The sequence below is a fragment of the Haemaphysalis longicornis genome, unplaced genomic scaffold (assembly GCF_048455015.1).
Source record: "Haemaphysalis longicornis isolate Haplotype H1 unplaced genomic scaffold, Haemaphysalis longicornis Haplotype H1 scaffold_8, whole genome shotgun sequence".
Lineage (NCBI taxonomy): Eukaryota > Metazoa > Arthropoda > Arachnida > Ixodida > Ixodidae > Haemaphysalis > Haemaphysalis longicornis.
This window is the reverse complement of record NW_027526445.1, coordinates 140,909,128-140,922,327: the sequence shown is the minus strand read 5'-3', so window position 1 is coordinate 140,922,327 and position 13,200 is coordinate 140,909,128. Positions and strand designations below refer to the sequence as shown.

Here is a 13,200-nt window from a genome sequence, read left to right as displayed (position 1 = left end):
AATGTTGCAGGCTTTTTCAGAATTGGTCTCTTGCTTGTGGTGCATTCCTGTTGTAAAGGATCGACAGCGGGGGCATGGCACAGGTTTCGGCACCGATTTAGCAATGTCAATAACAGCGCGGATTGGGTTCTCTGCTTTACTGGTATGGTTTGAGTGTGTTTGGGTCTATTTTAATACTCTCGATTCGGTCTGATGGTGTTTTATTATTTGCAGAAAGAAAGAACACACAGTGTTTATGAACAGGAGGAGGTCCCGATGTCAGAGACTACAGGGTGACCTCCTGTAATACAAGTATCAACAAATAAATGGTTAAAGGGATCGACCTGGTTGCTTGATGACCGTTGCTTGATGACCGAAAATGTTGACCGAAAATGTTGATGACCGAATGTTGCTTGATGACCGAAAAAAAAAAATCAATTTTTGGTATTAATCTTATTTGCAGTCTGTAGGTCCCAAAGAATGTCCCTGCAAAATATTATTGAATACTGTCGCCCATTGAAGTTGCCTAAATGACCATTTTTTGCCTATGTTTTCAAATTTCGTGCCGTGTTTTCTCAGAACCACTTTTTTTTTTCCCGTGAGGTAAATTGTTGGCTGCAATATCTTGTGGTGTACTGGCCGGATTTGTGTCATTTTTGCTCCATTTGAGAGCTTAAGGGGGGACACTGGTCTTAAAACAATTTCTTTTAATTTTCAAGCAACCTTTGTGAAACTTGTCAGTCTTGCTGCTTTTCTCCCACTGATTTCAGATATGCCATTATTTTCTCAGTAGGCCAATTAGTTCCCAAGATAATTAGCACTAATTAGCCATTTTTAGTCAAGCAGTAGACAAAACAGTGTTGGTCATAAAACTGTAATCTTTATATTTTTCCAATACTATGAACCCTGGTGAGTGCAACAATCGAAGCAGTTTTTTGATGCATCGCTTGGAACTAATTTTACAGCTCGTTAAACTTTGGTGTTTGAAATGGGCACTCAAAATGGCTCCTTGCCACTGGTGCTACCAAAGTTTAACGAGCTGTAAAATTAGTTCCAAGCGATGCATCAAAAAACTGCTTCGATTATTGCACTCACCAGGGTTCATAGTATTGGAAAATATAAAGATTACAGTTTTATGACCAACACTGTTTTGTCTATTGCTTGACTGAAAGTGGCTAATTAGTGCTAATTATCTTGGGAACTAATTGACCTACTGAGAAAATAATGGCATATCTGAAATCAGTGGGAGAAAAGCAGCAAGACTGACAAGTTTCACAAAGTTTACTAGAAAATTAAGAGAGGCTGTTTTAAGACCAGTGTCCCCCCTTAAGAACTGAACAGCGTAATAAAACCACAAAAATAAGGAATTTGTTTTTGCTAGCACAAGATATGATGCTGTTGCTTTTATGAGAACATTGGTAGTTGATGACCTGACATTTAAGAAGTTTACATTGCCTGGAGAAAGAAGGCTGAAATTACTTCCGTGGTTTAGTTGCACTCCCTGGTCCTTCTAGAGCACAAAAGGGTAAAAGGTATTCGAGCATTTCATAGGTAGGTAATGAAAAAGTTGCCGGAAACGGAATGGCATAACACGTTGCACAACCCTAAACTTACACCCCAGGGATGAAAACTGGGTGCATATTTGTGCTCAGGATGTTAAAGGGACCCAGAAAAGCCTTTTGTAAAAGTTACAAAAGGCCTGTATTGTCGCGCAGCACCAATATAGCGATGCAATGCTGTTGGAATTATTGATCTACATTCAGTATTAGCTGCACCAGAAGCAATTAAATGCACCTGGGGGTGGTGGGGGTGGTGGTGATTTATTAACAAAGGAGGGAAGAGAAAAGGCCTGGGGATATTGTTGAACTCAACGGGGAGTTCACCCTCATACGACCCAGTCCAGGGAAGGGGATTGGGGCTTCAAAGGATAGGAAGAGAGAAGGGGGAAGAGAAGAGCGGTAGGAGAGTGGGAGATAGTCTATATCGCGTTCGTTTAGTCCATGACTCGATGGCTACAAACGCAGCGCTAGTCCTGTTGTAACCAGGAAGTCGACTACGTGCTGGAAGACCTCCCGTCGGATGGCGTCCGGTCCCGTGGGGAACAGGAAGTCTTCTAACTTGTGGCTTGGGGCACCAAGTCGCTGGAGTGCGGCCCGGAGTTGTGCTCTTGCGGTGTCGTGCTGCGGGCAAGAGCACAGCAAGTGCTCTAGCGTCTCGGGCTCTGGGCAGTCGGCGCAGGTGGGGGATGCTCGGCATGCACCTCTCCCCCCTTGCCAATCAACTCCTCCTCCCTCTCTGCTTCTTTCAAAGCAGCTGGAAACACTGGGAATAGCCATGTGACATCGCGACGCTCGACTTCCGTTCTGCGCTAGCTACATTCCTGCGCCTAGGCACGCGCCAATCGCTGCGGAGCCGCCTTTGCCGCCTTTGCCTCGGGATCGCGCAGGAAGGAGGAAGAGCAGCCGGAAGCCAATGGCGGTGTTGTCGCCGGCAGCCGACCTTGCCGACGATTGGGCGAATCAGGGGGCAGCTTCGCCGTTGCGTCATCAGCAGCGATCTGCTTGCTGCGGTGTCGCACTGAGAAAGGCTATGTTCAAAAATTGTTTACAAATTATCAGTACAACGTATGGGGCTCACACTTGGCTCAAAAATCCCCCGTTATGTGTTCTACCACCTCAATGCATTTGATTGCCACCTTCACAAAGCTTTTCTGGGTCCCTTTAAAATGCACTTCATCTTTTAATCGCAAACACATAGACTAAAAATAAAAGAAATGTCCTCAAGACCACTGTCCCTCAATAATAAATAACAATTGTAGTATTATGCAACTACTGTTACATAACTACCCTAAAAGAGTTGTTTTCTTTAGTGGTAATAATATTATCGCTTTTCGTGCATACCCATATTGGTTTTCTACAGTGCGAACTGCAAGCTTTCTTTGAGTGTTGCAATTCTCTTTTTTTATTTTATTTTTTTCTCCCCTTTGCAGGACTTAATAATAGCGAGTGCGCTGGTTAGAGACGCCATGGACAGCTATCACTCAGACTTCCAGATGACTGAGAAGGCGGTCAGGTGGGCTGCTGCTTTCTTTGCTTCGCATCTGCGTGGCCTTGGCGGGAATCGCCTTCGTGTTGAGTTGCGAAGCAGAGGTGTCAAAAAAGTGCTGAAATAGCACCGGTCCAGTTTGTGAAATTTCCGTCTTAGTAGCAAATGGGCAGCTTTGCAATGCTTCTAACCTTTAACCAAACACTGTGTCATTAAGGGTACAAAACAAATTAAACAATAATAGTTTAATGGGTACTGAGTAATTTTACCAGTAGAAAAAGCGTTACATGGCAACGTTAAATTGAGTCAGTTGGATGCTTCCATGATAATTTGATATCTTTAATGCTGGCCTAGGCAGTGTAATGTTGCCCTTTAAGCTGTGTGTGTGTTTGATATCTGAAGGCAAATGTTGCTATTGTAAGGAGACTGTTTTGTACTCGCGCTGTTTTTGCCTCATTCATGCAGTATACTAGTTTTGTTTTCGTACTCGCAAATAATGCTGAAACCAACAACAAAAATGTGCCCGAGTCAGGAAATTCGGTATTCAGGGTCCGTGTATTCTATAGCTAGAGTCACGTTCGAATTTACTGCTAAAATATTTATACGACCTGTGATATGCATCACGTCAAAAAATGCTGTTATCAAAGTCAAAACCCTCATCTTTGGGTAATAAAAAATCTATGAGGGTGCTGGTTTGGGCCTAATTATGGCTACTAAACTTTTTAAAGAAATTTCCTGGAAAAATTAAATTTATGTGCGGCATTTATTTATAATGTACAAGTTCTAAAGAAAGTACTAGCAAAATACTATTGCAGTTTTATTGTGAGTGTCTGCCAAGCTGTCACACTACAAATCCCTCTCAATGACAGTTTTGTGCCTACAGATGTAAGCTTATTTTCTCGTTTTCTCAAAAGTAACTTTTTTGCTATGGAACCAAAGCTATCTCTGGATGAACTTGGGAAATTTGGATAGTTCTTGCTGCGGTTGGAAAGCTTATCTACTGAATAGTACAATACACGTATGAAAACTTTCCACTTGTTTGCACAAGTGTAAAAAAAGCTCTCTAGTTCACTTGAAGTGAATATATATATACTTTGGGGCATCAGATTTCATATGGTTGAACTTTTTGCATTGAAAAATCTAAAATAATTGCTGTGCGTGGTGTAGTTTCCAAATTCCACCGTTTGAAATTTGGGCTTGCGAACAAGACCAGTTTTTCTGGTTCCCACCTTCCAGGCCCAAGCTTCAAACGGTCGTAACTTCTGCTACAGTCCAAATAGAGTGATAACGTTAGTCTCATTGCACTCCTTGATTTGTGCACAGTTCACTGGTACCTTGTTCAGCTGCATCACTCCAGCAGTTTTTTTTTTTACCAAAACTGTTAAAAAATCAAATATAAAAATCCAAATAAATTTGAATGTGATCGTTTTGCACAAAAACAAATTTTAAATATACAATCAGGATAAAAAACTGCATGTGTCCTCCACTTTTTATCATCATAACTGTACACATAAACTATTTGGGTTTAAGACCAGAGTGCCCCTTTAAAAAAGAGTATGGAGACTTCTAGGCAGGCCGCCATTTTGGGCATAGGGGATCAAAAGTTTCTGCCATAAGGATGGGACACAACGTATTGTGCAAATTCAAAATTATGCTGTATGAGCAAAAACTGACCACGTGTTTGTTCTTGGCATACCCACAGACACCTAGCGGGGAAAGTGCGTAAGCTGTAAAGTAACGAAGATGGCTTAAAGCCCATGGTATCTCTCCCATTAATCTCGGCATTTGATTCGGCATACACTACAGGTATGTGTATGCTAAAATGCTGCTCATTCGCACTCTGTTAAAATGCGCTAGGCTGCTGTCATGGTATTTACAGGGCAAGTAAACGGTGCCACACTGGAGGAAAAAGAGAAAATAGCGTGTTTAAAATAGAATGATAACAACAAGAAGAAAAATGCAGTTTTTTCATTTATTTTCGTTATTTTCTTTTTAATTTTATTTCCTGTAAAACAGATTACGGTGTTTTTGCATCTTTTCTGTGTCACAGGTTGTTCAAGAAGCACATTGTACATCTTTTCCCCTGTAACCCCCCCCCCCCCCTCCCCAAATTTTGATTTAGAGTAAAAATTGTGATTAAATCAAACAAATACTAATAACCAAACAAGCTAAAAGTCTATAATTATAAGCAATGAGAGCATGGTTCAACAGTTCTGGCAACTCTAGTCCAGCAAAGTTCCGAAATTTTGCTGGTGACTAGACGGACTGCTTCGATGTTCTCTCGGTAGGGACTAAACCAAGGCCGGTCTTTTATTTCCCCTTTCTTCTGCAGAATCTACAACGTCTATCATCACTGGGGCCTGCAAACCGTCCTGTACATCTTCATCATGATCAATCACCTGCTTGCCGTGTTTGAACGGCCCGCCGTGCACGGCTGCGAACTTCCCATCTGGGTGAGAAGTCACTCCGGTCGGGTGTAGAATTGGTGTCAGGTGCATACGGCATGGTAGTGCAATTTCAGCTGTGTTCAATGGTGTATTTCGCTCGGTAAACAGAGAGATATTAGTGGGATGTAAGCAAAAGCTTTCTTAGTGGAGCCAGTGGCGTCCTGTCAAAAAGCTAATGCAATTTCCTGGAGACCGGTTGGTCGACCGAAACGATCTGATAAGATCCCTAGACACACAGCGCGTCCGTAAAAGCGGTATTCCCTTGTATCAAAATTGTTACTGGAAAAGTGTGAAGAAGGAACGGTTCTAGATAAAACAGTACACGCATCAATCACAAACAACGAGTACTATAATAGTGTGCTTTTATAACGCTAGACAGGCTGCAACTTGGAGTACAATTGACCCGAAAGTACCTCCACGCAATCAGACACGATGGGTAGTTGTCCAGAGACTATCGAACAGTTGCTTAGCATTTGCCCAAGGTACTCTAGTGAGCGAAAGGATCTTCAGACAGCATTACTATGCTTGCAAACTCTCCCTCTGTCCAAAAAAAAAAGATTTTGGGCACGTGGGCTGACAACAGGAAGCAAAGCCTAGCAATTAAAGTTCCGCTTATATTCCTTAGTGACTCCTCTCTGGGTTCTCGGCTCTAGGTTGCGACAGAATTTAACAGACTGCGGAATAATGTCTCATATTTTTTTTTAATGTGGATGATGATCATGTGCTGAAAAGTGGACTGTGGTAACCTGATTCGGTGCCCCGTTGTGTGCAATACGTTTAATTCGTCTTACTGCATATACATAGTTCATTCGTCGATTTCACTGTCATTTCATTCCATAATTATTCCTTTCTATTTTAGTCCCCGGTACCCTTGCCCCAGTGACAAGTAGCAGGCCCAAGATCACTTTCTCAAAAAAAAACCGATTCTCTTATTGCACTCACCAGGGTTCATACTAGTACTGGAAAACAAAGATTGCAGTTTTATGCCCAACACTGTCTTGCCTACTGTTCCTCCAAAAATGACAAATCATCTCAAATTATGTTGGAAACTAATTGACTGATTAAAAAAAATAATGCCATGTTTGAAATCAGTGGGAAAAAAAACCAGCAAAACTGGCAAGTTTCACAGAGTTTACTTCAAAATTAAAAAAAAAAATGTTTCAAGAGCTGTGTCCCGCCTCAAACCCCATAGTCAATCAGTCATCAAATTTACTTACCATATTTATTCAAAAATAAGACGAGGTTACTATTTTCCAAAATCCGTAGTCTCAAAGTCATACCCCACCTTATAATCAAAGCACAGCATATATATATATGGTGATTTTTTTTACTCTCCAAGCTGCACCCTCGCCTTATAATCGAATAAATACGCTATACTGTCACCGCTGTGTCATGTGCTAAGAAGCTTCGCTGGTCGTCCACCGTCACAGAGGAGCGGGATGGCTCGTGATTTTCCTTCCCCCTCGCCACCTCTTGTTAACCCGCAGGCCACGATGCTGATAGAGTTCTGCTGCCTGAGCTTCTACACCTTCCGGCTGGTCCAGGCGGCCAGCTTCAGCCGGGCCGAGGTCTTCTGGAAGGACCCCAAGAACCTGGTGGTCATGGGCGTGGTGGGGGTCACCCTCATCGACATGGTCATCTTCGCCGCCATGGAGATGGGCGGCTTCCCCAACGTGGGAATCCGCTGCACCCGCCCCCTCCGGCCCTTCCTCATGGTCAACTTCGCCGAGAACAAGCAGGTGTGGGGGGGGGGCTTCCTAACACAGTCTGCGGGGGGGAACTTGATTACAACTGTGTTGTGGAAACATTCTAGGTGATAAAAATTCTCAGTGCATGATGAGAGCCTCGTTTGCCATGACTACCGTAAAGCTTCGAGTGAATGCCCGCCCCCGAAACATTGCCCACCCCCTTTTAGGGGTGAAATATTCGATTTACTAAAAGACCCCAATGACCGTTCGCCCCCTAAAATCGATTACTTTAGCGCCGACGAGGGAACAAAATAAATGGTAATCATCTATTCGTGTGTTGATGTGGTCACTTAGTTGTCCTTGCCACACTTGAGCCAGAAGTTCGCCCATCTGCTGTTTTTTCTCGACACTTCCGCAGTTTTGGTCAGTGGTGCGGCCAGTTTTTGTAGTTTTTCGCACCTGACCCAAAAGATCACCCATTCCGTATTTGTGAAATCTGGGTGGGCGTCGTTTTGGAACTTTATGGTAGTGTTTTTAAAGTGGCCGTGAAGACAAAATACGACTCGGTTCAGTTTCAAAATGCTAGCCTTTGACAACTCGCTCCTCTCCATCTCAGCAGCCGTGTGAAGGGTGCTTTCTAACCGGAAAAAAACGCAAGAGATATCGAAACACTTTCGAATTGTGTGCCGCAGGTATGTAATGTAGACGGGAGGGACGTTATATGAGCAAGCACTAACAACCTAGTTATTAGCGTTTAACTGCACATTGGCATTCTAGTTATACAATTAAGCGTAACTAGAGGCCCCACTACAACTGCCCGGTCATGATTCTGGGCGGTGGCCTTGATCGGCAACCACCAATCGCACAAAGTTTTATGTCATCATAGAAAAACCACCGAAGATTGGCTGGGGAGTCACCACTGCTTTGTGCGTTGTTGTTAACATTTCTGTGATTTGTTTGAAGTTTCAACAAAATTGGTAGTATAGTCTACTCCACTTATAACAATATCCAAGTGCCAAGGAAATTCCATCGTTATAACCAATACTTCCTATAAGTAGTTTGCGAAAAAAGGACAAAACGGAGCTCAAAACATTCTATTTGCATGAAAGCAAGATCGCACTACAACTTATTTGCACAAAAGAAGACATACTTAGTCATCTTTGTTTCCTGCACACAAAGTTAGCGCACATCTTCTTCAAGAGCATGTTTATTAAGTGCTTCGCCGGGCTTAGTGAAAGGTCCTTGGCGGAAACAAAGTCCTTGAGGACTGTTTGTTTCATGTGTTAGGCCTCCTGTGAAGATACTGTCTGAGTAGGCTGCACATCCACGTCGTCAGAGCTGGCACTGTCACCACTGTCCACAGCATGTATCCGCGAAGTGGTCGCCTTTTCAGAGAGGCACTCAGACGTTTCCAAGACATTGGCCCTGACATCCCTTCCACGGAAAAACGGAGGCAGTTAAGGAGGCACCCAGTCAAATTCAAAGCAGTGCAAACGTGACACAAGTGAACGTGGGAGCGAGCGGGCGCGGGGACAATGCAAAAATGACAGCGGCGCCAGGAGGGGGGGGGGTTCAAAAAGAAAGCTGCTCCCCTCCTCTCCTCGCTTCCTCGTAAGCAGCAGAGTCGACTTGTTTTCTGAAGGGTTGAAGGGATGCAAGATGCATCACAGCTGGCAGTGCAGGCCATTGGCACGGTCGGCACAGAGAGCTGACCCAACTGTACTGTTACTAGGTCAAAGCAGCCTTTTCAATGAAGTAAACGTGTTTTATCTTCATGGACCCCTTGACAAGTTGAGTGTCACCGGGCTATGGGAGGGGAGCTTCAGCATTCGTACCTCGGGATTTGGTGCACTATCTGTTTCTACTTGTGGTGATTTATTGCCCAAGGCTACTTCTTTTTGTTCTTGTTTTTCCAGGTTCGTCGGGCCGTGCGCAATATTCGCAACACCTTGAAGGAGATCGTCTATGCCCTCATTCTGCTTTTCATGAGCATTGCCCTCTTCTCATTGCTGGCGCTAAAGCTGTTTCAACGAAGGTAAGTGTTTCCACTGACGGCATGCTGGTGTATTGAATGTCTCGTTGACTTCTGGTCAGCAATGTGCAGGGAAGAGAAATTAAGTCTCAGCATAAGCATTCAGGGACTAAATTTTTAAAAAACACAAACTAATCATACCTATTAGGCGCAAATGCCGCACATTCAATGTTTGCTCTTTTTTTCTGCATTTCTTCCAGTCATCTCTGGCTTATTCGTTTATCCGCTGCCAACACTCGGTTTTTTTTTTTTTTTTTTTCATTTTGTCCGCATTATTGAAGCGCTGTTTTTTCTTCTAGTACAGTCTATAAAAGCCGAGCTTCAAGCTTCTCTAAAAAAAAAACAGTGACAAAAAAACTGCATTCACAACTATGGGCCCTATTTTCAAGCTTTATATACCTGAATTCTTTGAGTGTGGCCTTGATTGACTCATTTCTGTTTGAGATTCCAAGTTTCTTAGTCACTGCGAAATCAATATATAGTAGCGATGAAGCAGAAGATTTAAAAAAAAACAAAGAAACTCAAAAGTGTACACTCGCATGGTGCCTTGCTTCCTCTACACCGTGAAGCCAAGAACAGGCAATGCAACAGCTACATAATCTCGATTCACTTTTCTCTTCCATAGCGAATGCATGTTTAGAGTCATTTTTACATTTATTACATTTATTTTCAATTCAGTCGCAATTTGGAGTGCCCTTGTCCCCTGAAAGCAGAGCTTTTGGAGTTTTTTGCGGATAAACAGTTCTGAGAGGAGCATTTTTATGTCCTTTTTTTTTTCCCCCAACCAGGTCCCTGTTCTACCCGGACGGTCGGCCCTACTTCAAGGACTACTTCGACATCTACTTCAGCCTCTATGTTCTAGTCACCACTGCTAATCACCCGGACGTGATGTGAGTGAACTTTACGGGCTCCCGCTACTACTTCTATATACCGTATTTACTTCAAGAAAAAGAGTGCTACACACCACGACAGAAAAAAATCACGCCATATCCACGGAATGAATGATGATAAGTGGGGCGAAGCTCGAGAGGGGGAGATCATCGGTAACCGTAACTCTCCCGTGAAAGCTCGCCCATTACATCATTAAAAAAGACGTAAGACTGTGTGCGTACATTGTACAAATCAACTTTTATTTTCGGAGTCAATGCTCCCAGGCCCAGACCTGGTGAAAGACCCCGCGCCATCGAGGACTACCCCGCACCTCACCACAATTTGTCACGTAGGATGGGACACAACGGTAAAGAAAGAACTTTTATTTAGGGCGAACTTGTGCCCGAACAAGACGAAAGGAAATGAGCAAAGGTCCTTGCGTCTCGTTCGATCTCCGAGAACGACTGCCTGCGTTCGTGGCGTGATCTCTTGCGTGATCTCCCCCTCACAGTGCACGTGCGCTCGCACCTCCGTTGGCGAACACAGACAAGCTCGCGCTCCCGGTGCCGAGTTTGCGCTTCCGGTTGCAGCCGGTTCTGGCACGTGCAACGCGGCCCACTTTGCGACATCTCCGAAAGCATGCGGCGGTCACGTACCACGAGACACAAGGGATGGACAGACCCATGGCTTTAGTAGCTTCGCTCCTAAAAAAAACAGCGCAGGCTGTGTCAGTGAAGCATCGCTATCACTGTTTCAAATAGAGTACCGGTTCGTAGACAGCGTGCGGTTAAAAGATGTGATTGTTGTCTTCAGCAATGGCTACTTTCTTTTATCGCATATTTTCAAATCTCGTATTTTTTTGTGTGTGTGTTTGTAGACAAGCTACTTATACCCCTGTCTTTCCTCGTAATGGATCGGTTGCTAGTAGCGCATCTGTCTCATCTTTCTTCGTTTTTTCTGTCGTGGTTTTCAGCGCTATTTTTCTCAAAGCACTATGCACCAACTACCCCAACAGCATATTTTACCGTATTTACTCTAGCTATTATTGTTGACAGGCTTTGAAAACACTCTGCACTCTTTCTTTAGTGCTTTACCGCAGCTGTCAGGTTGTCTAACCAGTTGGCTTGCTGCATTAAGGAGTGAATAAGGGCATCTTATTGACAAGCTCACCTATATTTCAGGACCAGGCTGTGATAGTTTATAGTTAGTTAAAACTACTGCGTTGTAACGGTTGATTTCAAGTGGAGTCGGTAATGGCACCGCCCATGAATTTTTCGGAAAGTGATCTTTCGCTGAAAAAGGTGAACCCATTAGAGCACAAGGGAATGTTTGATGAGTTGGTACAGTGGCGTAGTTTGTGGATAGTATTCCGAAAGGTTGCCAAAATCGCAGTGTAAAGGCAGGAGTGTGCATTTGGGCAAGTAGGCTGGAAGCGAAATGGGGGAAGCTTATAGAAAGTGCAGAACTACAGACAGTTTAGCTAGTAGTTGGGATAGTTGGGAGGTATGTGTTTGTCTCAGTTGAAAAAGCACTCAGACAACAAGAGAGAAAGAAAAAAGCAGATTTCTGGTTCTTTTTTTCGTCCCCGTTGTTTGAGCAGTTTTTCCACCGAGATGAATTATAAAAATTGCCCCCCAACGAAGAACGCTCGACTTCACGATACTCTCGACACAAGCTGCATATTTTAGTAGAGCTGATGTCTGGTCTACTTGACTGAGCACGTTTGTGACTACAGCGCAAAGAGCAAAGCTCTGGTAAAAAAAATCGGGGCAGATTTTGAAAGCTAAAATGCCGTGTCTCATTTTTGAAGTGAGGCGTTGTTGGGCAACTCGTGAATCAAGAAGGGGTCGGCCAGTCATGGTCTGTCGATCCTTTCCAACTAAGAAGCAGAGAGGGCAGCAGTGCGTTGACCTGTCTTAACACTGGAGTGAAGCCAAGATGGGAGGAAGGTGGGGGTATTGGTTTTGATTGGTGAAATTGCCCAACCAATCCAATACAAACGTGAGTAATTGCAATTAATGCCAAATTGCTTGCTGAACAGCCGTGTTGCCGAGGGGAATGCTGAGTTGTGAGGCAAAGCGAATGTAAAACCAGGAAGATAAATGTTTTGCTTCAGCTAACATTGAGAATGGGTCTTTGGGAGTACCAAAAAATTGCTTAAAAAAGCATCTTGTGAGGATCACTTTTCGCTCGATTTGCACAGTTTTTCTTCTGAAAATTCCATACGTGGAACAGTACCAAGTACTTATAAAAGCCATGTAAAAGCCATAACAAAGAAATATCGTAACAGTTTTCTCATAATTCCCCACTTTTTCGCCATGAGTGGTATTGCAGTGATAGGAAATTCTCGAGAGGTACATCCCAGCATGTAGTGCAGCTAGGAGGATCATTTCTTTTGCACTGTGAAGCTGAATGTTTAATTAAACCGTCCAATATGGGAAGCAGATTTGGCATTTTGTGGTTCAGTAGTTCTTTAATTAGCATTATTTTTAATTGGTTAGCAGGAGTAGTTTAAGCCTAGAATATAGAATTGGTGTAAACGTGTATGTGATCGCAAAACAAAAAAAGCTGCTTCCCACATTTCGTTCTCCACAACTTCTGCTATCTATTCATGCCTTGCTGGTAATATTTTGCTGTACAGTTTTTTCCCTATTGTTTTCAAGAACAATCAAGGAAAATTTTTAATTAACTCTGAAACTCGCTACCTCACATTGAAACTAATTAGATATTTGAAATCAGCTGAAAAAACTGAACAAGCCCATGAAGTTTTGTCAAAATTGGTTGGAAAGCAAGAGAAAAAGTTTCTAAGACCAGTGTGGTTTCGTACATGGTTTTGTGCAGTTCATGGTTCATGCGAGCTGCCGTTGAAGTCTGGGCAGTCGAAGGTTCACTTGCCTCGGTTTGCGATTCTTGCCTGAGTGGACCACCAACGGCGAAATGCCAAATGTCGATAGGTCGACTTAACAGTCGTGAGTTGTCAGAAAAGGAAAGCTGCTCCAGACATGGGCCCACACGTTTGGACTAAGAATGTTTTGGCGAACAATGTTTGAGCCAGTTGGTTGCTAGACTGACACGGAAAGATTCATCTGGTGTGAGAAAAACAAAACTGCCCTACGTACCAGCACTCAACCTACCCCTG

At 43.5% G+C, this 13,200-nt stretch overlaps 1 protein-coding gene across 3 annotated transcripts in view; it reads left to right on the top strand.

Moving 5' to 3' along the window:
* Positions 1-13,200, top strand: part of LOC144149907 (uncharacterized) — a 43,646-nt gene that overhangs the window by 5,573 nt on the left and 24,873 nt on the right. For all 3 annotated transcript variants that reach the window (XM_077681633.1, XM_077681634.1, XM_077681632.1), the window contains exons 3-7: positions 2,969-3,051; positions 5,357-5,477; positions 6,959-7,210; positions 9,076-9,194; positions 9,980-10,081. In XM_077681633.1, the coding sequence (XP_077537759.1) occupies positions 2,969-3,051; positions 5,357-5,477; positions 6,959-7,210; positions 9,076-9,194; positions 9,980-10,081 (677 nt within the window). The remainder of the gene's footprint in view (positions 1-2,968; positions 3,052-5,356; positions 5,478-6,958; positions 7,211-9,075; positions 9,195-9,979; positions 10,082-13,200) is intronic.